Source organism: Zingiber officinale, chromosome 8A (assembly GCF_018446385.1).
Source record: "Zingiber officinale cultivar Zhangliang chromosome 8A, Zo_v1.1, whole genome shotgun sequence".
Lineage (NCBI taxonomy): Eukaryota > Viridiplantae > Streptophyta > Magnoliopsida > Zingiberales > Zingiberaceae > Zingiber > Zingiber officinale.
The window spans coordinates 98,839,696-98,866,995 of NC_056000.1; the positions used below are offsets into that span (position 1 = coordinate 98,839,696).

Below are 27,300 nucleotides of genomic sequence, written 5' to 3' on the forward strand. Positions count from 1 at the left end.
GGGTCGGCTATTCACACCCCCCCCTCTCTAGCCTCCGTACGAAGGATCCCAACAAGTGGTATCAGAGCAAGGTTGCTCTTCATCGGATTCACACCCGTGGGAGCAAAGCTAGAGAATGGATCTCTATGGAGAAGACGTCACCATTCCACCCTTCTACGAATGCGGCGACTTCGCGTATTGGAAGGTAAGGATGAAGTACTTTCTTATGACTAACATAATGAATTGGTTTTGTGTACAAAAAGGTTTTACTCCTCCGGTGGATAAGGAAGGAAAACCACTTGAGAAGAAGGAGTGGACAAGAGAACAAATTCACAAATCCGAAATCAACGAAGAGGTAACGAGAATAATTGAATTTTCATTGCCTACTAACATCTTGTGTAAGATAGGTTACAACAATGCCAAGGAATTATGGGATAACTTGGCCAAGTTCCATGAGGGAAGCTCAAATTCAAGCCATGAAGAGGAGCTAAGTGAGCCAAGTAGCTCACATCATGGAGGAGAAGATTTAGAAGTTAAGGGCCACTCAACATCTAAAGAAGAAGAGGAGGAGAGTTCCTCTTCAAGATCGGAGCAAGAAGAAGAAGCTTCTACCTCCGGAAGGGATGAAGATGAGAGCGTTCATCCATCCTCAACCCTAGGTAACTCAAGCATTTTAATTTCTAGCAAATTACACATAATGTGCTTCGAGTGTAGGGAATTTGGGCACTACAAGAGCAAGTGTCCAAAGAGGGTTAGAAAGACTCCACCGGCACCAAAGGTCAAGGAAGCCGGCGTCCCAACACGCAAAGGCAAGAAGCACGTGGTGTGCTTTCAATGCAAGCAACGGGGACACTATAGGAGCCAATGTCCGAAGGGGAGGAAACCTCACAAGGACAAGGGATGCACATCGATAGGGGAGCTAAGGCAAACCCTAAGGTATCTTTTAAGGCTCATTCGTGCAATTCTAGTAGGATACATGCTAGTAATTTTATTGCATTAGTCAATAATGATAAGCATGTTAACACTAGAAATCAATACATGTGCTTAGGTGCTAAACATGTCAACCTAGATAGGGATACTACTAGGAATGCTAACCCTAGGATTAACACTTCTAAGGTTAAGGAAAACCTAGGTAGAAACCCTAAATCAACTAGACACATGCCTAGGAACACCTCAAGAAAGAATGACAAATCAAAACTTGAGGTAATAGAAAAGGAGAATCAAGTCTTGAGGTCAAGGCTTGATACCCTAGAAAAGGCCCTTAAAAATTTAGAGAAGTCAACTCTAGGGCCTAAGGGTCAAAAGTCCCAGGACAAGAAAGGTTTGGGTCACAAATCTAAGTCCCAAGTGGTCAAGCCCACTTACCACAATGTTCCATTCGATTATGGAACAAAACCTAGGACTAGGAAGACCACCACTAAGGTCACAAGGGGAGTCACCCCTAGAGTTGATCTTGATGAGTCCCAAATGACCAAGGCTTCAAAGCCTAAGAGGGTCATTAGGAGGGTTGCTAGGGAAGTCATCCCTAGTGAATATTTAGTGAACCCAATGAGCTCACATAGATATTGGGTTCCTAGGAGCATCTTCTCTATCCCATAGATGGGTTAGAGAGTGTCAACTCCAATTAGAAGGGTAGTTAACCCAACTTTGAGGAAATTGACACTCAAGGAGCATTTTCAAGGTTTTGATAACCTTTGAAAATGAAAAAGAATTATTATTTACTCCTTGAAGAGTAAATTGTGCCATATTTGAAAAATATCGATTTTAATCTTATTTGGCACAATTTAAGAAAACCTAGAGAAATACCATAATTGAGATTTTGGTTTTCTCTTAGGGATATATGGGCAATCTAGGGTTAGATTTTAAGTTAGCTAAGGCTAAGGATACTTAGATAGGGAATTTAGGTATTTTATTTGTGCTAACTTGCTATGATTGGTTGTCATATGCCATGTCATGACATCATGTTTAGTTTTATTATCATTTGAAATGTCATGATAATGCTTAGGCTAGTTTATATGTCATGCTTTATTTAAGTTTTCAAACTTTATGCCATGACATCATGACATTGGCACATGTTTTTACTCATGATATCATTATATGCCATGTCATCATCTCTTGCATTATAATCAATGAAATTGATTTAAGGACAAACATATAATTTGATATTGAGATCAAATTGGTGTTTAGAAAATGCATGAGAACTTAGCCTAAGTTGACCTTAATCCATATCTCACATCAAATTGACTTGAATGTGGTTTGATACACCTTAGATGTGTGTGAGATATTAGGATCATGAGTTAGGATCAAGGTGCATAGTCCTTGTACCTAGATGACCCTAATTCAAGAAATTAAGGATCATAGGGAAAGCTTGTGTACAAGTCATGTACATCTAGCCCTAAGATTATGGTCCTAAATTCAAATGATTTTAAAAGCATTTTAAAATTGATTTGAAAAACCTTGATGAAGCTTTCCTAGTGATAGCATTCATCATTGAACATTGTGATACAAAGTTGAGTTAAACTTGAACTATTTCAAAGTTTTTGAACTTTGTATCAAGATTGAAAAATGGAAGTTATTTTCATAGAAAACTATTTTTCCATGATAGTATATGTTATGAGGAATGTATCCTCAAAATTTCACAATTTTTCGAATTTTCTGGAATTTTCTAGGAGTTTCTGAATTTCGGGAAGGAAATTTCAGAAATCTCCTGTCAGAGTCTGGATCGGTCTGGGGACCGATCCAGTGAAGCATGGATCGGTCTGCAGACCGATCCAGTAAGATCCGAGAGCTTGGTGCGATGATCCAGAAGAACCAGAGAGCTTGGTGCGATCTGGTGAAGGCCTGATCGGTCCGGGGACCGATCAGTGACGATCCTCAGGGTCGACAGCAATTCAACATTCAGGTCAGACTGTTTCAACAGGGGTTTGTGGATTTCTAAAGGTTTGGAACTCACAAAGACATTGTTGGTGCAATGGTCAAGGGGGAGTTAACCTTTAGGGGGAGTTTTACCTAATTGTCAAGGGGGAGTTGACTGTTAGGGGGAGTTTTTACTCCTTAAGACTTTTGAGGATTAGTGATATGGGAATCACTAAGCTGATTGTTGAGTTTAGTATTAAGGGGGAAATTAAGAGTTTCAATGAAATGTATGGGACTTTCATTAGGAAGAAACTCTTGACCTTGATACCTTTTTTTTTCCTTTTTGATGTGTGTCAAAAAGGGGAGAGTGTTCATTGGAGAATTATTGGAGAACCCAAGTTAGGTTATCGGGTTAACCTAAGCTAGGAGAAGAATGTCAAGGAATGTTCGAGGAAGAACATTGGAATTCTTTTTGATGTGTGTCAAAAAGGGGGAGAATTATTGGAGAACCCAAGTTAGGTTATCGGGTTAACCTAAGGGGAGAATGTCCAGAGAATGTTCAAGGAAAGAACATTGGACATTGGAAGATGGTTGGAAAACCTAAGTTAGGTTATCGGGTTAACCTAACTTGATTATGGGTTTTGTCAAACATCAAAAAGGGGGAGATTGTTGGTGCAACCTTAGGTCAAGGATGACTTGGTTGACCTGACTCGAGTTGACCTGACTCGAGTTGTGTTTTGATGTTTGACGATGTTTGACGAGAAAAGAGTTGTATTCTTGATATGGGACAAGAATAGATGTTTGGGAGATTATTGGTGCAACCGTAGGTCAAGGTTGACCTAGTTGACCTGATTCGGGAAAAAGTCCAAGTATGGAGACTTGGCAACGGAAAAGTCCAAGCAGGGAGCTTGGCACTGGAAAAGTCCAAGTATGGAGACTTGGCACTGGAAAAGTCCAAGCAGGGAGCTTGGCACGCGAAAAGTCCAAGTATGGAGACTTGGCACGGGAAAAGTCCAAGTATGGAGACTTGGCACGGGAAAAGTCCAAGTATGGAGACTTGGCACGGAGAAGTCCAAGCAGGGAGCTTGGCACGAGGGAAAGTCCTAACTGGGATGTTAGGCAAGAGGAAAGTCCTGGTGAGTGAAGCCAGGCAGTGAGAAAGTCCTAACTGGGATGTTAGGCAGTGTGGAAATCCTGGTGAGTGAAGCCAGGTGAAAGTCCTGGTGAGTGAAGCCAGGCAAGGGAAAATCCAGATGGATCAGGGATGATCGGACTTCTGGTGTTGGAAAGTCCAAGTAGGTCAAGGGAGTGATCGGATACTTGGCACGAAGTGGAAAATCCAGATGGATCAGGGATGATCGGACATCTGGTGTGGAAAAGTCTAAGTGGGTCAAAGGGATTGACCGGACACTTAGCGGGGAGTGCTAGCAGGTCAAGGGAGTGACCGGATGCTATGCATGATGTACCAACAGGTCAAGGTTGACCGGATGTTGGTGTGGAAGCCTTAGGTTTAGGGCTGAGAAGTTTGGATCGGGCTGCAGACCGATCCAATGATACATGGCTCATTTGATCGGTCTGGTGACCGATCAGTGACTGATCAGTATGCTACTGATGGTTATCTGATCGGTCTGGAGACCGATCAGAAGGAGATCAGTGGCAAACTAGCAGAGAAGAGAAGCCTGATCGGTCTACGGACCGATCAGAAGGTTCCCTGATCGGTCTGTGGACCGATCAGGAGGTTTCCTGATCGGTCCATGGACCGATCAGGGACAGAACAGAAGCGAAGGCTTCTTCCCTGATCGGTCTGCAGACCGATCAGGATGTTGCCTGATCGGTCCACAGACCGATCAGGGTTCTAGCCGTTGCGACACAACGGCTAGTTTCTTCGCTGTTTCTTCTTCGCAGGTATAAGGAGACGAGGGCATCTTTTGTGCAAAACACTCTTCTCTTTCCTCCTTAGAACTTCTGTTCTGCTGCTGTAGTTTCAGCTTCGACTGAGCTTTGATTGAGCTTGCCTCCGAAGCTTCGCGTGAGCTTCCAGTCGTCGACCAGCTGCTGCTTTTGGGTTGTGAAGTTGCTGCTTCACCTCCAGTCGTCGACAAGAAAGCAAGCAATTGGTAGAGTGCTATTGTATTCATATTGTATTGCTTTTCTTACTGTTCTTGTACTCTTTGTTTGCTGTTGCAAACGTTTGTGGCGAGGTTTCTCCACCCACAAGGAGTATATTGTATTAGCCGGTTCTCCGGGGGCTCATCCACCGACGGATTGACTGGACTCGTCCACCTCACGGACACGCCGAGGAGTAGGAGCCCTAATCTCCGAACCTCGTTACATCCTTGTGTTAAGGTTTGGTTTTCTTCTCTTTCGTTTCTTTGTATTTTCCGCTGCGCTAACACGTTTTGTAGAAAGAAACGACGATTTGGGGTCGGCTATTCACACCCCCCCTCTCTAGCCTCCGTACGAAGGATCCCAACAGGGAACACAGTTGTCTTTCTTGTATTATATGTGGATGACATACTACTCATTGGAAATAACATCCCTTTGCTGCAGTCTGTAAAGACTTGGCTGGGGAATTGTTTCTCAATGAAGGACTTAGGTGAAGTCGTTTGTATTCTAAGCATAAAGATCTATAGAGATAGATCTAAGAGATTGCTTGACCTAAGTCAAAGTACATATATTGACACGGTATTACTACGGTTTATCATGCAGTATTCTAAGAAAGGATTTCTGCCAATGTCACATGGTGTGAGTCTTTCGAAGACTCAAAGTCCTTCTTCTGGAGAGGAGAGAGACCGCATAGATAAGATCCCTTATGCTTCAGCCATAGGATCTATCATGTACGCCATGCTATGTACTCGTCCTGATGTTTTGTATGCTTTGAGAGTAGATACCAGTCAGATCAGGTGAACGTCACTGGATAGCGGTCAAGAATATTCTTAAGTACTTGAGAAGGACTAAAAAATATTTCTTGATATTTGGAGGCGATGGCGAGTTAGCTGTAAAGGGTTACAGTGATGCCAGCTTCCAAATTGATCAGGATGATTATAGATCGCAGTCGGGGTTCGTGTTTTGCTTGAATGGTGGTGCTGTGAGCTGGAAGAGTTCGAAGTAGGACACAATTGCTGATTCTACAACAGAGGCCAAGTATATTGCTACATCAGAAGCAGCAAAGGAGGCAGTTTGGATCCGCAAGTTCATTATTGAGCTTGAGGTGATTCCTTGCATAACCGATCCTATAGAGCTCTATTGTGATAATAATGGAGTAATTGCGCAGGTTAAGGAACCTCGCTCACACCAGCAGACCAAACACATACTACGGCACTTCCATCTTATTCGAGAGATCATCGATAGAGGAGATGTGAAAATTTGCAGAGTACCCACAGAGGCTAACGTCATTGATCCCTTGACCAAGGTTTTGGCACAGAGAAAGCATTATGACACTAGGTCATTGGGTGTTAGAGCCTACACTGATTGGCACTAGTGCTAGTGGGAGATTGTTAGTGAGAGCCCTAGAGCCGATCATGTGATGATTGTTGTATGGACTGGATGTATCATATTTCTATATATATATATTTATAGAGGCATTTCTTTATGGTTATTATACTTACTTGTATTGGTGGCAAATAACTGAGTTTAATAGCGTCCTTGAGTAGAAGGTTTTTATCTATATCAATCGATTGGTTGAATTGATAATGAGATGATATAGAGAACACTACTCTTAATCATTCCTAGTCAAGTATTAACATTCAGGGACAATGTTAATGCGATGAGACTAGCATATGGTCAACTCGATGACTTGATCTCACAAGTCATGGATATTAGATATCAAGTTGACACATGGGTATGCATTAGAGAATGTATACTGAATGACCCGCCATGAGAAAGTATCATTGATTGTTATATGAGTGTCATATACTTTCTCATGTGACTATTAGTATGACTATCAGTCCTTGGACCTGAACTCACCATGATTCCCTACATAAGGAGTTACATACTTTGGCTTCGTCAAACGTCACCCGTAAATGGGTGGACTATAAAGGCGACTACTGGGTATGTAACAAATTATGCGGAGGGATGTGAGTGATGTAGATGGGATCTATCCCTCCTATATGACGGGAGTGATATTATGATTCTTGATAGAGTGAGACCACTAAGTGCATGACCATGTCCAAATAAGTCAATATGAGATATTGTGCTCATTTGATTAGAGTGAGTCTACTTAGAGTTTAAGACATAGATTGATTAGAGGATGACACGGTCTATGCCTCAATTGATCAATTTAGATGTCAAGGATAGAAGGACGTTGTCACATATTGTGAGAGTCACAATTAATAATTACAATGGTGATGTTGGATCTCAACATTCTTGTAACTTAGGTAGTAATGATGTGTTGCTAGATACCGCTCATTGCTTATGTTTCTAAATGGGTTTAGGAGCATTGCCATCGTTACAAGAACCTATAGGGTCACACACAAAGGGCTGCTAGATGGAGATTAGGTTCATATGATGGACCAAGAGGATTAGGTTCATGTGATGAACCAAATTGGATTAAGAGTAATCCAAATTAGACTAATTGAGTTGGACTCAATTTGATTCATGTGTCGAATGAGTCTAATTTTGACTATGATTCATTGAGTCAATTTAAACCAATGAATAGAGATTCATTAAATTAAATTGATTTGAGTCAAAGGGTAGATTTGATCAACCATGGGAGATAAAAGGTCAAGTTTGACTTGACTTGAGAGGGAAGATGAAGGGTCAAGTTTGACTTGACCAAATGCCACTTCATTGTGACTTGGCATGGGCCGGTCAATGATGATGTTCCACATCATCAAGGCTACATCATTGTGTGTCATCTTATGAGGAAGACCAAGAGCCATGACTCTTGGTATTACATGGAGGTATAAAATACTCTAATAAGTGGCCGGCCAAAAGAGAGAAAAAAAAAAAGCAAGTGTGTGCTTATTCAAGGTCTCTTCTTCTTCCTCTCTTCTTTTCTCTCCTTCTCCTCCATTGCCGAGACCTCTCAAGAGTGCTAGCACACTCTAAGTGGTTCTCTCCACCTTTTGTCCGTATGGATACGTGTAAAGAAGTGTACACTTGACACTCTACGAGATCCGGCAACCATTTGGACGAGCGGGATAAGCGAAGGGCATCGCTACAAGGGTAATACTTTCTTTTCATGTAGATCTAAGGTAGATCTAGTGTAGACAAATATATACATGAATATTTTATTTATCTATCTTCGCACGGATCCGTGGCTAGCTTTGAGGTTTCTGCAATGCAAAAAATGATTTTTACGGTTCGAAAGTTCTAACAAATTGATGAAGTAATTCACTAATGAGCCATAGGCTTTGTGAACTAGGAACCAAGGGTTCTGGACCATGTAAACTCGAAGTGTTAACTAGTGTTTCTTATTGTTGTTTTTTATATTTCCGCGTGGAAACCAATATTAGCATCGAATTAAAGCTTTCATTTTTCAGTTTAGGCTATTCCCTTCTCTTTGTCCCTATATGTGGTAGTTCCATAAGAAGACTCCTCTTATGAATAAATCCTATTCCCCTCAATTAATGAGGATTTTAAACATCCAGCGCCTTCAATAGGTTAGTCCCTTCAACAAGGCTGTATATAAGGACTTTATTCCTATCCTTGCACTTGAGTAGACAAACATTGTTTTCTACTGAAGTAGGACATCAAAATCATTAAACATTTAACATTTATCAGTAATAATATATGCTCAAAATTAATGTAAAAATTCTCACCCCCACATTTTCATGTATTATTAAATTATCATATATAAGAATCCCCTACATTATCAAAATTTATGATAGAAAAAATTATGGTGCAAAGGTTCTAAAGTATAGCACATGTCTAATCATAATTTTTCATTAGATCTTTTCTGAAAGATTTTCAAAATTCATATCTTTTGCTGCATATGGGCTTGGTTTAACTTTTATTAAAGAAACATGCATTATGGAGAGCAGTTGATGATTATGAACCATTCATCTCTCTCTAACTATGAATTGTCATGCAATAATTGCCCCAGTTAAGATATGGTATGATGACTACAAACTATACTTTTTTGTAAACTTGTTCCTTTGAAATATGGGGGTATTGTTCAATTTACTGTACTATTTTGCAACTATATGTATCTCTTCATATTTATACTATTTTGCTTAATTTGATATCTCTAATGCACTGATAACAATCCATTGATTTCATGCAAACATGAGTTCATACCTCATGCCTCGCACTGCATGGAACCATGGAAATGTAGTTTGTACATGATGGATCTGTGGTCTGATATGAGACTGGTCTCATCCAATTTAAAAGAAATAGGTTGTCAGTTCCCATGAATTGTAGTGCATTTCAACTCATTTTCTTTAGGATCTTTTTTTTTTGTTCCATCTAGAAATTGTTGCTGCATTACTGCATTGAATCTCATGATTGGAAAAGGAAGTCGCTTCTCTTTAGATTGTTGGAACTAGATAATAAAATATTGATTCCACCAAGGTTTAGGGTTTTGTTCCGTGCCAGGCGGAACGGGCGAAACTTACCGTTCCGCCCGAGCACCGAAACCGGCATCAGAAGAGCAATGATTTCGACGTGCATCATGCGACAGAAGGAATCGTGTGCGCTCGTCGTCGCGAGACAGAAGGAATCGTGCGTGCTCGTGCGACAGAAGGAAGGAGGAGGAAGAAGAAAGAATGGATCTTTGGGATAGTTTACGGATCACTTACCTGGAACATCTGCCTCGGTGAGGCCATTGGTGAAAGACCAGTAGGCGGCGACAGAGGCGAGGGGACGACGGCGGCGAGGGGACAATGAGTCCCGTGCGAAGGGAGGCGGCGAATCGCGCATCATGATGAGAAGAAAAAGTAGGGTTTTTAAAAACTTATAATTAGAATTTAAAATCGTTATTATATATATATATATATATATAATTTCAAATTAATTATTATATATATTATATAAATTATTAATTAATTAAATAAACGGTTAATTAATTAATATAATTATAATATATAATTTTATTTTATTTTGTTTTTTTATTAAAAATATAAAAAAATTAAAGTGAAAAAATAGATAATTTATATATATATATATATAGTTATATAATTTAAAATAATTTTAAAATCAAACTTTAAATTATTTTTATAAATTAAAAATAGATTAAAATGTTATAAAAGTATTTAAAATAATTTTAAAAATTGATAAATAATTTTAAAAGTCTATAAATAATTATAAATTTTAATTGTTAAAAAAATAAATAATATATAATTTTTTTAAATAAATTTGATTTTAGAATACAGCCCAAGTTAACAATTCTCTCTATATAAAATATTTAATATAGATTATTTACAATATTTATAAACTATAATTATATAAATATATATATTATATAAATTAATAATTAAATAAATTAAATTTTATATAATTAGTATATATAAATTAGAATTTTTCTATTAATTTATATAATTATTATAGATAATATATATATTTTTATCTTAAAATAAAAGATTTAAAACCATAAATATTAAAGAAAATACTTTAAATTATGTATGCTTTATTTCAGAAGTTTTGATAAATATATGCTATCATGTTACGTAAAGTTAATAAAACAACTTTTATATATATATATATATATATATATATATCGAAATCGTATTGGCACAGCACGATACGATCCCGAAACTGTATCGTTCCGGTGTAGGATAGAAACCTCGGCACGGGTCGAGATTTTAAACCTTGATCATTCCACTAAGTTATTGGAAATAAAATCACATGGCCAATTATTGTTGAGCAATCTCAAATAAAAGCAAATAAATAAAAGGGATACTAGGAAAACAAAATTCATAGGCAACTGAGCTTTATATCATGCCTTAAGGATAAGTTTCAGCTCATTTAATTCAGTCTTATCATGCCTCTAGCATACAACTAGTAGTCACTCGTGATTTATCTTCTCCATGTTGGGGTAGGGACGGATTGGCGGGAGCGCTGGGGCGAGGGAATTGCCTTTTGCCACATTGAGCTTTATCATGTATTCCCTTTAAATCTTGAGCAACATTAAAAGTATATAATCTTGAAAATATTATAGAGATAACTCCATTGCTCTTGATTAGGACTTTCCTTCAGTGCATGGAATCTGAATATCTCCTCTTTATAGAGAGCAAGTTTTTCTTCAAGATGCCCATTTATCATGTTAGTGTCCATATCAAGAGTTGTTCTCACTAATTTAATAAAAGATTAAATAAATTTGAATCTGAAGCAGGGTTTAGGGTTTCGTTCCGTGCCGGGCGGAACGGGCGAAACTTATCGTTCTGCCCGAGCACCGAAACCGACATCAGAAGAGCAATGATTTCGGCATGCATCACGCGACAGAAGGAATCGTGTGCGCTCGTCGTCGCGAGACAGAAGGAATCGTGCGTGCTCGTGCGACAGAAGGAAGGAGGAGGAAGAAGAAAGAATGGATCTTTGGGATAGTTTACGGATCACTTACCTGGAACATCTGCCTCGGTGAGGTCACTGGTGAAAGAACAATAGGCGGCGGCAGAGGCGAAGGGACAACGAGTCTTGTGCGAAGGGAGGTGGCGAATCGCGCATCGTGATGAGAAGAAAAAGTAGGGTTTTTAAAAACTTATAATTAGAATTTAAAATCGTTATTATGTATATATATAATTTCAAATTAATTATTATATATATTATATAAATTATTAATTAATTAAATAAACGGTTAATTAATTAATATAATTATAATATATAATTTTATTTTATTTTGTTTTTTTATTAAAAATATAAAAAAATTAAAGTGAAAAATAGATAATTTATATATATATATAGTTATATAATTTAAAATAATTTTAAAATCAAACTTTAAATTATTTTTATAAATTAAAAATAGATTAAAATGTTATAAAAGTATTTAAAATAATTTTAAAAATTGATAAATAATTTTAAAAGTCTATAAATAATTATAAAATTTTAATTGTTAAAAAAATAAATAATATATAATATTTTAAAATAAATTTAATTTTAGAATACAGCCCAAGTTAACAATTCTCTCTATATAAAATATTTAATATAGATTATTTACAATATGTATAAACTATAATTATATAAATATATATATTATATAAATTAAAATTTTATATAATTAGTATATATAAATTAGAATTTTTATATTAATTTATATAATTATTATAGATAATATATATATTTTTATCTTAAAATAAAAGATTTAAAACCATAAATATTAAAGAAAATACTTTAAATTACGTATGCTTTATTTCGGAAGTTTTGATAAATATATGCTATCATGTTACGTAAAGTTAATAAAACAACTTTTATATATATATATATATATATATATAGCACGGCACGATACGATACCGAAACTGTATCGTTCCGGTTTAGCACCGAAACTTCGGCACGGGTCGAGATTTTAAACCTTGATCTGAAGTAGGTTTTTAATTTTGTTTTTTCTATAAATAAACTCTGCTAGCTAAACCTAATGAAAAACTTCTAGGAGAATAGTAAAAATGAGCCTCAAATCAATTCAATACATTGAAGAAGAGGGTCTGCCACATGTCTCAGAAAGCTGATAGCTGGTTATCATCACCAAATGACTTCTCTCACATTTTCCAACTTATTTGTTTTTGCACTGTTGATGGAATCAAGGTCTGAAGTATTTCTAGAACAGGGAGTTTTGGCCCTTCAATGACGCAATTTATGATTCTAGCACACTATGAAGCTTAGATAATGACTGAAGCATTAATCATCCAATGAAAAACTACAGTCTAACTATGAACTAATGGCATATCTGTTAATTGGCTTCCTGTTAACGGTGTTACTTCTCATCTTGGCTCCCATGTTGCAAAGGCAATGTGGCATAATGACACTAATGATTTGAGTGGAAAAACAGATTACAAATTGTGTCAAAGTTTTGAGTGTAGTTTGAAGCTATTATAGCTCATATTCATGCCAATTACCTAAGTTTATTGGGTAATTGGCTAAAATATGTTGTTGAACCTCCAGTCTAAGGACCATGATAGCTTCTTGTGCGCCCCACGGGGTTATCTCGGCTGGTAAAGGCGTGGAAGTTTGCCACTGAGAACATGGGTTCGAGTCCGCAGGGCAACGGGGATTTATTCCCTATCCCTGTGCAAAAAGTCTCGGCCCACTGCGTACTTGCCACCGAGCTACCGTGATTTACCTCCCTCGTGATGACCCTGGGCAGGGTGCGGCGGGGGCCCTGAGGGCGAGGGTTCGCCTTTTGCCAATGATAGCTTCTTGTGCATTGCTCAATACAAATGCTAAGGGAAAAGGCAAAACAAGTCCATGGTGGGATGACAATCCCATATTGCTTGGCTTTTATTATTTGTTTCATTTGCCTATTTTATTCATAGCAAATCTGAGGAATGCCCTTCAAGTTTCAATTATTGAAATGCTCTCTTGGTTTTCCATAGGCGTCTATGATTTCGACAACCATGCCATTTTGATTTTGTATTATTTTTAAAATATGTTTTCATATTAACTGTCCTGAAAGGTACAACAGAAATTCATAACTCTCTGTTGTGCTCTTCACTTTACATGCCATCTCGAATCATGGTCTTATCACCTGGCACACTGTAGGTACTTAGCATCTTGCTTTAAATCATGTCCTTGTCCAGCCATTCAATCTTGTATGCTATTTTATTGCTCACCTACTAAACTACATTTTTGGATCTTCAAGATACCAATGGGTCATTTGAACATTTTTGAGAGAAATTTCTTTTGGTGAATCAGGTTCCAAGTAAAGAAAAAACAGTTCTTCCGCAACTTCATTACAATTATGTTGTTTGGCGCTGTAGGGACATTGATCTCCTTTTTCATAATTTCACTCGGTAAGGGAAACATATCTGAACATACATATTTATAATTTGCATGGTATGCTACTATTGAGCAGAACTTTGTGCTGGTAGCAAAGATAATTTTCTACTGTGACCATTTTGATATTGCATCTATTTATCAAAAATAGCTGCATATCGAAGTTCTAAAATGTTTCTTTGTCATATTCATTGATTTAGTTAGAGAATTTCATGATTCTTGACTTATCTCCTCTTTATCAATGGCTGTCAGGCACACCTATTTAAGGCGCTGTGAACATGCTCTTCTGGAGTAATTAACTTCCTTGATTGTCTTGATTCAAGTAACCAAGTGATGCAACCATTCCAAACCTGAGTGTTTCTGAATTTTAGAAAATGATTGTTTCAGGGCATCATTATTTGTTGACTTGTGTCATTGCCATATATTACTAAATAGTAATGATACATGCAGTGAACTTGAAGCCATGCAATGAAATGCCCGGATTTATTTCACTTAAATTGCTAATATTTGGTGAAAATCCAATTTATCTAAATTTCACCTTAACATTCTTGTCCATATAAAATCTGGAAGTGAATTTCCTGCTTCTAGAAACAAATTCATATTCTTGTTCTTTTCCTTCACTTATAGGCAGGCTTATCTCTGTCTATACATCAATTACTGATATATGACTAGTTTATTTTTACATTTTAATTATCTGAAGAATTCATTTTAATTATGTAAATGATGAATAATTTTCTTTCTTGACCTCTATTTTTTTATAGGTGTTATAGAATTTTTCAGAAAAATGAATATAGGCGCATTGGACATTGGAGATTATCTTGGTAAATAATTTCTTGTGCACTTTTTTCTTTATTGTATAATTGTTTTTTTTTAATTCCTCTTTGGCAATGTCTCCTACAAAAGCAAGGAAATTACTAGGGAAGCTCATAGGAAAATAATTGTAAAATATTCTCCATTCCATCCAACTGCTTTCTTAAAGGGAAGGAAAGAGGTTGGGAAACTATAAATTTTAAAAAAAAATCATTTACTAGAGATCAAAAATATTAATAAAAAATAAATTTTAAAAGTATAAAAAACATTGATTTTTTTTTTTTGTTTTTTGTTTTTTTTTGAAGTTTGGATTTGAGCTCAATTGCTTGCTAAAGTTAATTTTCTGCCCAGATCATACAGAAACAATCTATAGAAACACTGGAACAAAAATTCGCCTTTTCTTTCCCTTTCTATTTCTGCCAAAGGAAGCAGAGCAAAAGAAGTGTCACTTGGGAAATCATTCTTACATCTTATTTCCTTTGCTTTCCTTCCCTCATAGGAAACACAATTTGTGTTATTGCCATTAATCTTCCCTTTTGATTCCTTATGCAGCTATCGGTGCAATCTTTTCTGCTACAGATTCTGTTTGCACTTTGCAGGTTCTAAACTCTAACATATTATATTATGGACGAACCCTTGTTTCAGCTAACTGATGTTGGTAACATGTTACATGAAAATCAGGTGCTTAGTCAGGATGAGACACCTTTGCTTTATAGCTTGGTGTTTGGTGAAGGAGTTGTAAATGATGCTACGTCAGTGGTGCTTTTTAATGCAATTCAGAAATTTGATCTAGTTCATATTGACTTGACTGTAGTGTTACAGTTTGTTGCAAATTTCTTTTATCTGTTTTTAACCAGCACCTTGCTTGGAGCAGTTGTAAGTTCTGACCTAATATACTATGGATGTATGCTCCTACTTATTTGTAAAATACGGTACCCAAATAATATTTAAATAATAAGGTTATTTGATAAATAATTTTATTGGGATTTTTAGAAATTTTTAGAAATTTAATCGGAACTCGTATGATATATTTTGAGGGGATAAAATTATAAGTTTTGGAAAAGGTCCGTTTGGAATATCCAAATATGACAGTTGATTGAGGAATAAACTTAGGTTTTAATTTATCTAAACGTAAGTTTATATTATAAAAACCTAAATTTGTCGTGCCTAGCATCTCACCCGCGCGCCTCTCCTCTTCCCCTGCCGATTCCTCTCTTGCGTCACCGCCGACCGCCTCGGCCCGACATCGATCGCCAGCCACCGGATGGCCGACACCGACCCCTGAGCTCTGATCCAACCATTGTCTTTCCTCTCCTAGCCGAAGACACTCGGAGATTGCCGGAAATCAAGCAAGGAGCCCTGAATCTCTTCACCGCCGAACCCCCCTAGCCGTGCCCTAGCTCCCTTGACCGCGCGGAGCTTCTTCTCCCCGAGCCTCACCCAGGCGAGCACCGGCCGATTCCCTTCTTGTGATCCCCTCTTTTCCTCTTCGCCAAGACGCACCGCCGCCACCTACTCCCAAGTCTTGGCCTCTCCTCGCACCAACACCAGAGACACTGTGACGAGCCACAGCCGCCGACCTCCTCTCAACACAGTCGTGCCCTAATCGATCCAGCAGGTACAATCTCTCCTGTAGGTATGAGTTTTGGGAATAAGGGATAGGAGTAGGTGTATAAACGATCTCCATTGATGTCCTTGCTTCTTCCTATGGTTTCTTTCGGTTCCTTCCTATTGCCCCCGAATGATTTGAACAAGTTGATAGTGGATTAAGTCTTGATTAAAGATGCTCTTGCTTCTCCCTGTCGTTTCTGGATTTTTTGAACAGATTCTAATAGTTTAAGCTTCGATTGATGACATTGTTACTTTGTCCGTTCCGTCTAAATCTATGAAGTGTTAAGCTGTGTTCGATGGTGTTTTGGTTTTATTAATCAGTTTTGCTTCGCTGAACAAGCTTGAGATAATAGGATGTGACCAATTTCGTTGTTACTTCTACTCATGCTTTGTTTTGGAATTAGTTGTTGCTGCTTTTGCCTTCCGAATTGTTGAGGAAATTTGTGTGGATTTAACTTGATGTTGTAGCTGAGGTTGCTGTGGATTCTATTTGTGGCTTTTATCTCCCCGCTGTTGAAGGATTTTGGGACAGATTTGGTAGTCATTGTACAATTTCAAGAATTATTCTTGCTACTTTAAGATGTTTTCGGATCTTGGTCAGGTAGGTGAAGTTTGGTTTTGTCTTGAATAGCCGTGATCTTGAGAAGTGAATTGGTGTGATGTCATTTGAGTTAGCTGTGGATTTATGGAGGGGTCTGATGTTTCTATGTCTTCCTGATGCTTACGAATTTTTGAATGGAAATGAGGGTGGTTTGGATGGGATTTCGGTGTGGTGGTTGATTCTTTTAGATGATCTTATATGCTGGTATAGATCTGAATTATTAGGTGGAATTTAACATGGTTCCTAATCGAATTAGGTTTGGGATTTGATTTAGCTATTAAATTCATATATAATTAGCTAAATCTATATACTATGTGATCGCAGGATTTTGGATTTGAGACGAGTCGCTTGATGTGGAGGTTGTTTGATACGATCTTCCTGTTTAGGCGGGTACTTCTTGCTTTGTTTTTTTTTAGTACTTTGACCTTAGTGCATGAATTATTTTGGATAAGGACTGTTTATCTTGAATCCACTCTTACTTTCCTGCGCTTGATACTTCCACGCAATCTTTGAGAAATTCGTTCCATATCTATACAGTCTCTTGTTGTTGTCCATGATCAATAGCAGATACTAGATACCATGTTTGTATGCTTTGGCTGTTATCTATTTATATATTATGTTGAGCATGCTGGCTTCATGTAGCATACCTGTTTCTGCTTATATATATATGATGACTGTTGCATTGCTTGCATCATGTCATTGCATGCATGCCGCATCCTCGGCCACTCGAGAGAGTGGTAGCTGGAGTTGATGCCGCTTGTCCTGTCGTGCCGCACTCGACCACTTGTGTGAGTGGTAGCTGGAGTACGAGCAGCAAGGACCCCGTCGCAGATGTAGCTAGTTAGCTACTATGCAACTGTCCCCTCGGCCACTCGTGGTACAGTCTGTCACTGACCCGGCCTCTCGGCCATACAGGGGTCATGGTGCGGAGAGGTGGGCGGGAGTGACCATCCGTGCATACGCTGTTATTATATTTATTTTGGTTGCTGCTGTTTATATATGCTGTTATTGCTTACTAACTGCTGTTGTTCACGTATGCTGATATGCTTACTTGTGTTGAGATATATTCTCATGGTAGATGTTTAGTCATTGGAAATTTGTATGTACCTTGCTTATTACCTCTGTAGTATGAGCAGTACTGTAGCAGGTTAGTACCAGTTCTGACCTACTATACCTAGCCTAGGATATGGTTTCAGGTATGAGCATGTATTTTGGTTCTATTGTAGTATCTGTTATTTCTCCTTATGAGACTGTATTTCTTTTGGCATTTCTATTAGTACATTAAGTTCTTGCACTATCTCTTTCCTTACCCGCTGAGTTTCAATACTCACTACCCCACAAAATGGTTTTCTTTCGCCAGGTAACAGGTAGATGAGTCATGGATGCTTGGAGAGTCCCCGCTGTCAGTCCCACATCACACTCGAGGACAGTTTTCTTTTTGGATTTTGTTATCGTTTGGGTGGTATGTTGATTTTGTGTATTTTGTTTTCAATAAGTCGCTATGAATTTTGGGTCAAGTCTGTGATGGCAGGTATTTTTGTTAGTGTCGTTGTTGGTTTTTACGTTCGTATCGTTTTATGTCTTCCGCTGTTGTGTGTTTATTTTGTTCCAGCCGAGTGGGTTGTTATTAACTGATTGATTGTGCTTATATCCAGCCGTGTGGGTTGTTGTATTATGTTATATGTTTTATTCATTTATGTCCAGCCGGGTAGGCTGTGTATATTAACTGCGTGGTTATGTTATTTCTATTTTGCATATATATTCCAGCCGAATGTGGCTGAGGTATATTTTGTATGTAGTAATGTTTCAGATTGTCATCCGTACAGGGGAGATGTTGCCGAAATTTCTTCGGACAGGGACTCCTTTGGGGTGTAACATTATTAGGTTGTTTCATTGAGATTTTACTCCCTTTGCAGGCAGGATTACTCAGTGCTTACATTATTAAACAGTTGTATTTTGGAAGGTATAGAAAAAACATCAACCATTTTCCATTTAGTCTCTGCATTTTTGTCATGTATATTATACTATATTTAATGTTGCAGCACCATAAGTGATTAAAGGATAAATAGATCACACTGAACTAAAAATTTAAAGTGAAGTAAATACCAATGGTTTTTTTTTCTGCAATTGATGAATGATAACACATGAAGCATCTTAACTTATTTCCATTTATGTATCATTTCTATTGCTTTTGTTTGTTATCCAGGCATTCAACTGATCGTGAAGTTGCTCTTATGATACTTATGGCTTATCTTTCTTATATGCTGGCTGAAGTGAGTTTTTTTCCCCATATCACCTGTTAGAATAAGTATAGGGGTAGTTTAGTCTTTTGGTTTATTTCTTCTTTTCTATATAAAGGCCTAACTCGTGGTTCCTAGAGATACACGAGATTTTAGGTTTTGCTTTGAACATGGTATTAGAGCCAAAACCCTAATTTCTTTTTTTTCTTCCCCGCGCCGAACTCCTTTTTTTTTTCTTTCTGCCGCGCCGCGCGACGCGAGTTCTCTTTCTCGGCGCGACGCGAGTTCTCGAGCGCCGCTTCCTTCCTCGCGTCGCCTCCTTCCGCGCGAGTTCTCACCGACGCCAACTGGCATCGACCTCTTCCTCGATCGTGCGGCTAGGGCTCGCGACAACTCCCACCACCGCCGGCTTTCTTCTTCTTCCTCGCCACTGGCCAGCAGCTTTCTTCGCTGCCTCGATCGGTGTCGGCGCACGCTTTCTCAGAGTTTCGAGGTGAGCCGCTTCCGCCCAACTCCGTCTGTCCAGGCGTGTGGCCAGCACTGGCGATTCTTCCCGTCGCCCCCTCTGGTTCGGTGTCGCTGACAAGCAATACCTTCCGGTCCTTTCCTGATTTGGAGGCAGAGGCTGCAAGGAGAAACCAGCAGCATTACTTCCGGCGGTTGTGAGTTACCTTCTTTCCTTGATTCCTTGTTGCTCTCGCCAGAGGGAATTGCAAAAGATAGGGTTTCAAGGAACGGGCCTAGCAGCGAGCTCCGTTTATCACATCTCTTGTCCTCGACCGATTGCAGTTCTTTCCAACCTGCTTAATGGCTACATCCGGCGTTCCAAAGTCGGATACCTCAATCTTTACCAACCACATCACTGCACCTCTCTCTTCCGAACAGTTGGATGGTACGAATTATGTTTCTTGGGCATCTCACATTGAGCTTTGGCTTGTTGGACAGGGATATGAGACACATCTCACTCAAACTGAAGAAGATGTTCTAGACGCCGATCGTCCTCTGTGGAAGAAGGTTGACGCTCAGTTATGTTGTATTATCCGAGCCACCATCCATTCATCTCTTAGGAATGTCTTCCGTACTTACAAAACCTGCAAAGCTGTTTGGACACAAGCTCAACAACTCTTTACAAACACCTCTCGGCGACTCTATCAAGTTTGTGAAGATCTCATGTCCATCCTCAGCGCCCATCAGATTAAGGATTCAATGTCGACTTATCTGGGTTCAGTTTCTAGCCTTCTTTGTGACTTCAATGAATTGCTCCCACCTGCGGCCGATCCTGTTGAAGAGCTTGAAAATCGGAAGAAATTTTTTATGTCTTTGGCTTTATATGGTCTGCCCACGGATTATTCTCATGTCCGTGACCAGATCCTGGGCAGCCCCACAGAAGCTACCATGGAAAATACCTGGGCAACTCTTCTCCGTGTCCCGGCCAAAGTCTTGACGATGCCTTCTTCTGTTCCTGTCGACTCGTCAGCTTTGGTCTCTCGACACAAAGGACCTCCACCTCGCAAGGGTGGCAAAGGACGCCCTTGGTGTGATCATTGCCACCGACCGGGACACACGATTGATAAATGCTGGAGTCTACACGGTCGTCCTCCTCGTGCTGCTCAGATTGTTCAGAGTTCTGTTGCTCCTTCAGCTTCCACTTCACAGTTAACACCTGATTCGACTTCAACACCTTCTTATACTGACTTTCTGAAATGGTTTGAGGATCGACAGGCTTCGAGTTCCGCTGCTACCATTGCAGACGCTGGTACTTCCTTTGCTGGCATATCCCATTCTTCGGGTCCTTGGATTCTTGATTCTGGGGCCATCGATCATATCACTAGTAATAAATCTCTTTTTTCCTCTCTCACTACTTCTGGTAATTTACCAATGGTCATCATGGCCAATGGTTCCCAAACTCAATCCCAGGGTATTGGTATTGTTCATCCTTCTTCATCTCTTTCAATTCATAATGTTCTTTATGTTCCTGGCGCTCCTTTTAATCTATTGTCGATAAGTCAACTTACTCGATCTCTTGATTGTGTCATTTCTTTTACTAACACGTCTGTTTCCTTACAGGACCGGAGTACGGGGAGGATGATTGGCTTCGGATGTGAATCTCATGGCCTATATCGGCTTCAACAAGCCTCTTTTGTTGGTTCGGCGGCGGCATCTCCACTTCTTATCCATGCTCAGTTGGGACATCCAGGTCTTAATAAGTTGAAACAGTTACATCCTAGTCTTTCTCACTTAGAGTCTTTATCTTGTGCGTCGTGTCAATTAGGCAAGCATGTTCGTAGTTCTTTTTCTCCTCGTATTGAGAGTCGGGCTATGTCTCCTTTTGCTTTGGTTCATTCTGATGTTTGGGGTCCGAGTCGGGTTTCTTCTACAATGGGGTCAAGGTATTTTGTTACTTTTATAGACGATTTTTCCCGTTATACATGGTTATATCTAATGAAGGATCGTTCAGAATTGTTTTCTATTTTTGAATCCTTTTTCTTTGAAATAAAAACTCAATTTGGTACTTCCCTTCGAACTTTACAAAGTGATAATGCACGCGAGTATTTGTCTACTCAGTTTCGTACCTTCTTGACATCTCATGGTGTGCTGCATCGCACGTCTTGCCCTCATACCCCTCAACAGAATGGGGTTGCAGAACGCAAGAATCGTCATCTCCTTGAAACCACTCGGACTCTTCTTCTCCATTCTCATGTCCCTCATCAGTTTTGGGGTGATGCGGTACTTACTGCGTGTTATCTCATCAATCGCATGCCTTCATCCACTCTCCAGGGTAAAATACCTCATCAGGTACTTTATCCACATCAGTCCCTTCATCCTCTACCACCTCGGGTCTTTGGTTCTATTTGTTTTGCTCATGCTCTTGATCCCGGCATTGACAAACTCTCTCCCCGGTCTCATAAGTGTGTCTTCCTTGGGTACCCCCGGTCTCAGAAAGGGTACAAGTGTTATTCCCCTACTCTTCGTCGGTACTTCATCTCTGCTGACGTCACATTCTTTGAGTCGGTTTCTTTTTTTGGTCCTTCCGCTTCACAGGCCGAGGTTTCTCCCTCTCCACCTGCACTAATGACTATCTTTTATCCTCCGGAAGCGCCTCTATCACCTCCTGCCTCGTTCTGCTTTGCCGCCGACCAACACTGACACTGCTGTGGGCACATCTTTGGAGCCAAGTCCTTCGTCGTTTCCTCCGGTCCCATCTCCTGACTCTGATGTTCCTATTGCACTTCGAAAGGGTATGCGTTCCACTCGTAATCCTTCTCCTCACTATGTTTCTTTAAGCTATCATCGTCTTTCCCCATCCTATTATTATTGTCTGTCTTCCCTGTCGTCTGTTTCTCTTCCAAAGACTGCAGGTGATGCCTTTGCTCATCCAGGATGGAAACAGGCTATGCTTGATGAAATGAGTGCCTTACAGAGCAGTGGGACTTGGGATCTCGTTCCTCTACCTCCTGGAAAGTCAGTGGTTGGTTGTCGATGGGTGTTTACGGTAAAAATTGGTGTAGACGGCACGGTTGATCGGCTTAAGGCTCGTCTTGTCGCTAAAGGCTATACTCATGTATTTGTATTGGATTATGGAGACACCTTTTCTCTTGTTGCCAAGATGTCTTCTGTGCGTCTTTTTCTGTCTATTGCTGCAATTCGCCATTGGCCTCTTCATCAATTGGACATCAAGAGTGCATTCTTACATGGTGACCTGCTCGAGGAAGTCTACATGGAGCAACCTCCGTGTTTTGTTACTCAGGGGGAGTCTTCTGGGCTTGTATGTCGCTTGCGGAAATCTTTATATGGTCTCAAGCAGTCACCCAGAGCATGGTTCAGTAGATTTAGTACTGTAATTCAGCAGTTTGGCATGATTCGAAGCGAGGCTGATCATTCTGTTTTTTATCGCCACTCGTCTACTGGTTGCATCTATGTAGTGGTTTATGTTGATGATATTGTCATCACAGGTAATGATCATCTTGGGATTTCACAAGTAAAACAACATCTTTTCAAACATTTCCAGACAAAGGATCTTGGCAAACTCAAATATTTTCTAGGGATAGAAGTGGCACAGTCTAAAGATGGGATCATTATATCCCAAAGGAAGTATGCAATGGATATTTTGGAAGAAACAGGAATGTTAAACTCAAAGATAGTCGACAATCCCATGGATCCTAATGTCAAGCTCCTACCAAATCAGGGGGAGCCTTTTTCAGATCCTGAACGGTATAGGCGATTGGTAGGGAAACTAAGCTACCTTACTGTCACTCGTCCGGATATCTCATTTGCAGTGAGTGTAGTAAGTCAGTTTCTTAGCTCTCCATGCAAAGAGCATTGGGATGCAGTGACTCGCATTGTTCGATATATTAGGGGTGCACCAGGAAAGGGTCTTCTATATGAAGACAAAGGACATACTCAAGTTGTGGGATATTCTGATGCAGATTGGGCAAGATCTCCCTCTGATAGAAGATCCACTTCTGGATTTTGTATATTTGTCGGAGGTAACCTTGTTTCTTGGAAAAGCAAAAAACAGAATGTTGTGGCAAGATCCAGTGCAGAGGCAGAATATCGAGCTATGGCTACTGTTAGTCAAGAACTTATATGGTTAAAACAATTGCTTCAGGAACTAAGGTTTGGAGAGGTTACACAAATGTCACTCATATGTGACAACCAGGCCGCTATGCATATTGCCTCAAATCCAGTCTTCCATGAGAGAACAAAGCATATTGAAGTTGACTGTCACTTTGTCAGAGAGAAAGTCATATCTGGAGAAATATCTACTAGTTTTGTCAACTCAAATGATCAGCTAGCAGATATATTCACTAAATCACTTAGAGGTCCTCGGATTGACTACATATGTTGTTGGTTGCTACTCGGAAAACCTAGAGGTTCCACTGTACAAAAATTTGTACAAAGGTCTGAACTTTTTCCTAGCTACCATGTGTTCTTTTAAATTAAATTTTGGATCGCCTGCGGAACTTAACACGTTTGATCCAAAACTTAATCTATTTGTTCTTTTAGGTTTTGACTTGGATCTCCTGCGGAACTTAACACGTTCGACCCAAGTCTCCTTAAGTTATTAATTCCATTAAATATTAATTTCCATAAAAGGTTCCCAGTACTGACGTGGCGAGGCACATGGCCTTCTTGGATATGGGAGCAACCACCACCTACTAGACAAAACCTTTAATAGAAAGCTAATATTTAATTTCCTAAAATAACTTTAGGTTAACCAAAAAGAACAATCAAATCACAAGGAAAAGAAAGAAACAAAAGAACACAACTTCGAAAAAACATATCCGAAATACTAGAACGTAAGCCTCTTGTATTTGGTATTATTTCCATAAATAACTAGCATGATGCGGAAATAAAATTTACTAGTTATACCTTGTAGAAAAACCTCTTGATCTTCTACCGTATTCCTCTTCTAACCTCGGACGTTGTGTGGGCAACGATCTTCCAAGATGAGAAACCACCAATCACCTTCTTCTCCTCCTAGCTAGGTTCGGCCAACAAAGAGGAAGCTTCACCAAGGAAGAAAAACAAAATACTAACCAAGCTCCAAGAGATGCTAGCTTTCTCTCCTTCTTCTTCTTCTTCTCCGAGTAGTATCCGGCCACCACAAGAGCTCCAATAGAAGGGTAGGGTTCGGCCACCACAAGAGGAAGAGAAGGAGAGGTTGGCCGGCCACACCAAGGAACAAAAGAGGGAGAGGAATAATAGATGTTGTGTCTTGTGAAGGCACCCTCACCCCTTCTTTTATATTCCTTGGCCTAGGTAAATTAGGAAATTTAATTACAATAAATTTTCCTTAATTTCCTTGACATGATTTAATTGAGAGAAATAAAATAAAATTTCCCTAATTAATTTGTGATGGCCGGCCACATTATTGGAATACAAAAGAGGACAAGTTTTAATCAACAATTAAAACTTCCTAATTTGTTTCCGGAAATTTTAAAAAATAAAATTTCTCTTTAAAATCTCTTCATGGTTAATAAAAGGAAATATCTATAATTTTAATTTTATTAACATGTGAATAATTTTAAAGAGAAAATAAAACATCTCTCCAATCTACAAATAAGGAAAGAGATCTAATCTCTTTCTTTAATCTTTTGTAGATCTTTTACAAGAGAGATTTTTTAATTTTAATTCTCTTTAAAATATATCTTCCACATAATAATAAAAATTAAAATTAAATTTCTTTTTAATTTTATTTGGCCGGCCCTACTAGCTTGGGTTCAAGCTAGGGCCGGCCACCCAATTTTATACCTAGGCCGGCCCTAGCTTGATCCCAAGCTAGCTTGGCCGGCCCCTATTGGGTGGGTATAGAAGGTGGGTATAGGTGGGTATAGAACTCTATAAATAAGAGGCTACGATAGGGACCGAGAGGAGGAATTGGTTTTGGTCTCCCGATAAAATTAAGCATCCCGTGTTCGCCCCGAACACACAACTTAATTTTATCAATGATAATTCATTCCACTAGAGAACTATCATTGAACTACCGCACCAATCCCAAATTACAGTTTGGGGCTCCTTCTTATTATGAGTGTGTTAGTCTCCCTGTGTTTAAGATATCGAATGTCCACTAATTAAGTGAGTTATTGACAACTCATTTAATTAATGTCTAAGTCCAAGAGTAGTACCACTCAACCTTATCGTCATGTCGGACTAAGTCCACCTGCAGGGTTTAACATGACAATCCTTATGAGCTCCTCTTGGGGACATTATCAACCTAGTATCTCTAGGACACAGTTTCCTTCTATAATCAACAACACACACTATAAGTGATATCATTTCCCAATTTATCGGGCTTATTGATTCATCGAACTAAATCTCACCCATTGATAAATTAAAGAAATAAATATCAAATATATGTGCTTGTTATTATATTAGGATTAAGAGCACACACTTCCATAATAACCGAGGTCTTTGTTCCTCTATAAAGTCAGTATAAAAGAAACGACCTCAAATGGTCCTACTCAATACACTCTGAGTGTACTAGTGTAATTATATAGTCAAGATAAACTAATACCTAATTACACTACGACCTTCTAATGGTTTGTTCCTTTCCATTCTGGTCGTGAGTTACTGTTTATAATTTATAAGGTACTGATAACATCATCTTCTGTATGTGACACCACATACTATGTTATCTACAATATAAATTAAATGAACAAATGTAGATAATTAGACCAAATGTGATTCTTTATTCATAATGAATGTTTACAAAGCTTAGGCTTTCAGTATACACTCCAACATATGTAACAAGCTTGGTGTATATGATCTATATTCTCAAGCTTGAGGGGGAGTGTTAGAATAAGTATAGGGGTAGTTTGGTCTTTTGATTTATTTCTTCTTTTCTATATAAAGGCCTAACTCGTGGTTCCTAGAGATACACGAGATTTTAGGTTTTACTTTGAACATCACCAAACATATGTCAGACCACTAGTATGCCAAATTGGGATAAGATTTAGCTCATCAATAGAAAATAGTTTGTCCTTGCAGTTGCTGGATTTAAGTGGTATTCTTACTGTATTCTTTTGCGGAATAGTAATGTCACACTATACCTGGCATAATGTTACGGAGAGCTCTAGGGTCACTACAAAGTATATGATTTTCTATCAGCATGAATTGTGTAACTTGAATCTGAATCAGGCTTTTATTAGTCAGTTTGAGCTCTTTCTTGCTTGTCTTTTCAGGCATGCCTTTGCAACATTGTCATTTATTGCCGAAATTTTCCTTTTTCTTTATGTTGGAACTGATGCACTAGACATTGAGAAGTGGAAATTTGTCAGTGACAGGTTTGTTATGTTTCTATCATCATATGTGTTTAATCTGTGATTTAACTGATTACATAAATGAGAAGTCTGCATGAATACTACTAGCCTCTTATGCTGACTACTATATTGTTATCTATGGTCTTGATTTGATATTATCATACAGTAATATATAATGCATTTTAAACAGAACTTGTTATCAATTTCTCATGTTGTGGATCCACTGAAATCACTAGGCTTTCAATATTAACACACTATAAATTTAAACCTGGAAATTCTCTTAGAAAAGACCTTTTCGTGCAAATTAGGAATTTAATTTGTAAGACTTTCATATTTTGTAAAAGTTTATTTTGGTAGATCCTCTTGTATAGGAGGATAACATGGTGGAGATAATTTTCAATTGGTGCTTGTTGGATTGTTGCAACACTACTGGGGTGGATATTGTTATTATCTCAAGATAGTTTTGATGTGATTAACTAAGTCAGGTTATGTCCTGTTGGTATTTAACCCCTGTGTCTAAGTGTGCAGGAACTTAGGAGAACAGGAAGTTGAGCGAAAGACGTAGTTAGCAAGA

General features: G+C 38.8%; 1 protein-coding gene across 1 annotated transcript in view; it reads left to right on the forward strand.

Annotated features, from left to right (window-relative positions):
- The window catches only part of LOC122009871 (sodium/hydrogen exchanger 2-like), a 94,588-nt gene that overhangs the window by 19,149 nt on the left and 48,139 nt on the right, over nucleotides 1–27,300 (forward strand). Inside the window, exons 3-10 of the mRNA XM_042566178.1 lie at nucleotides 13,621–13,718; nucleotides 14,463–14,522; nucleotides 15,064–15,110; nucleotides 15,193–15,387; nucleotides 18,640–18,686; nucleotides 18,930–18,996; nucleotides 26,455–26,555; nucleotides 26,649–26,750. Coding sequence (XP_042422112.1) covers nucleotides 13,621–13,718; nucleotides 14,463–14,522; nucleotides 15,064–15,110; nucleotides 15,193–15,387; nucleotides 18,640–18,686; nucleotides 18,930–18,996; nucleotides 26,455–26,555; nucleotides 26,649–26,750 — 717 coding nt within the window. The remainder of the gene's footprint in view (nucleotides 1–13,620; nucleotides 13,719–14,462; nucleotides 14,523–15,063; nucleotides 15,111–15,192; nucleotides 15,388–18,639; nucleotides 18,687–18,929; nucleotides 18,997–26,454; nucleotides 26,556–26,648; nucleotides 26,751–27,300) is intronic.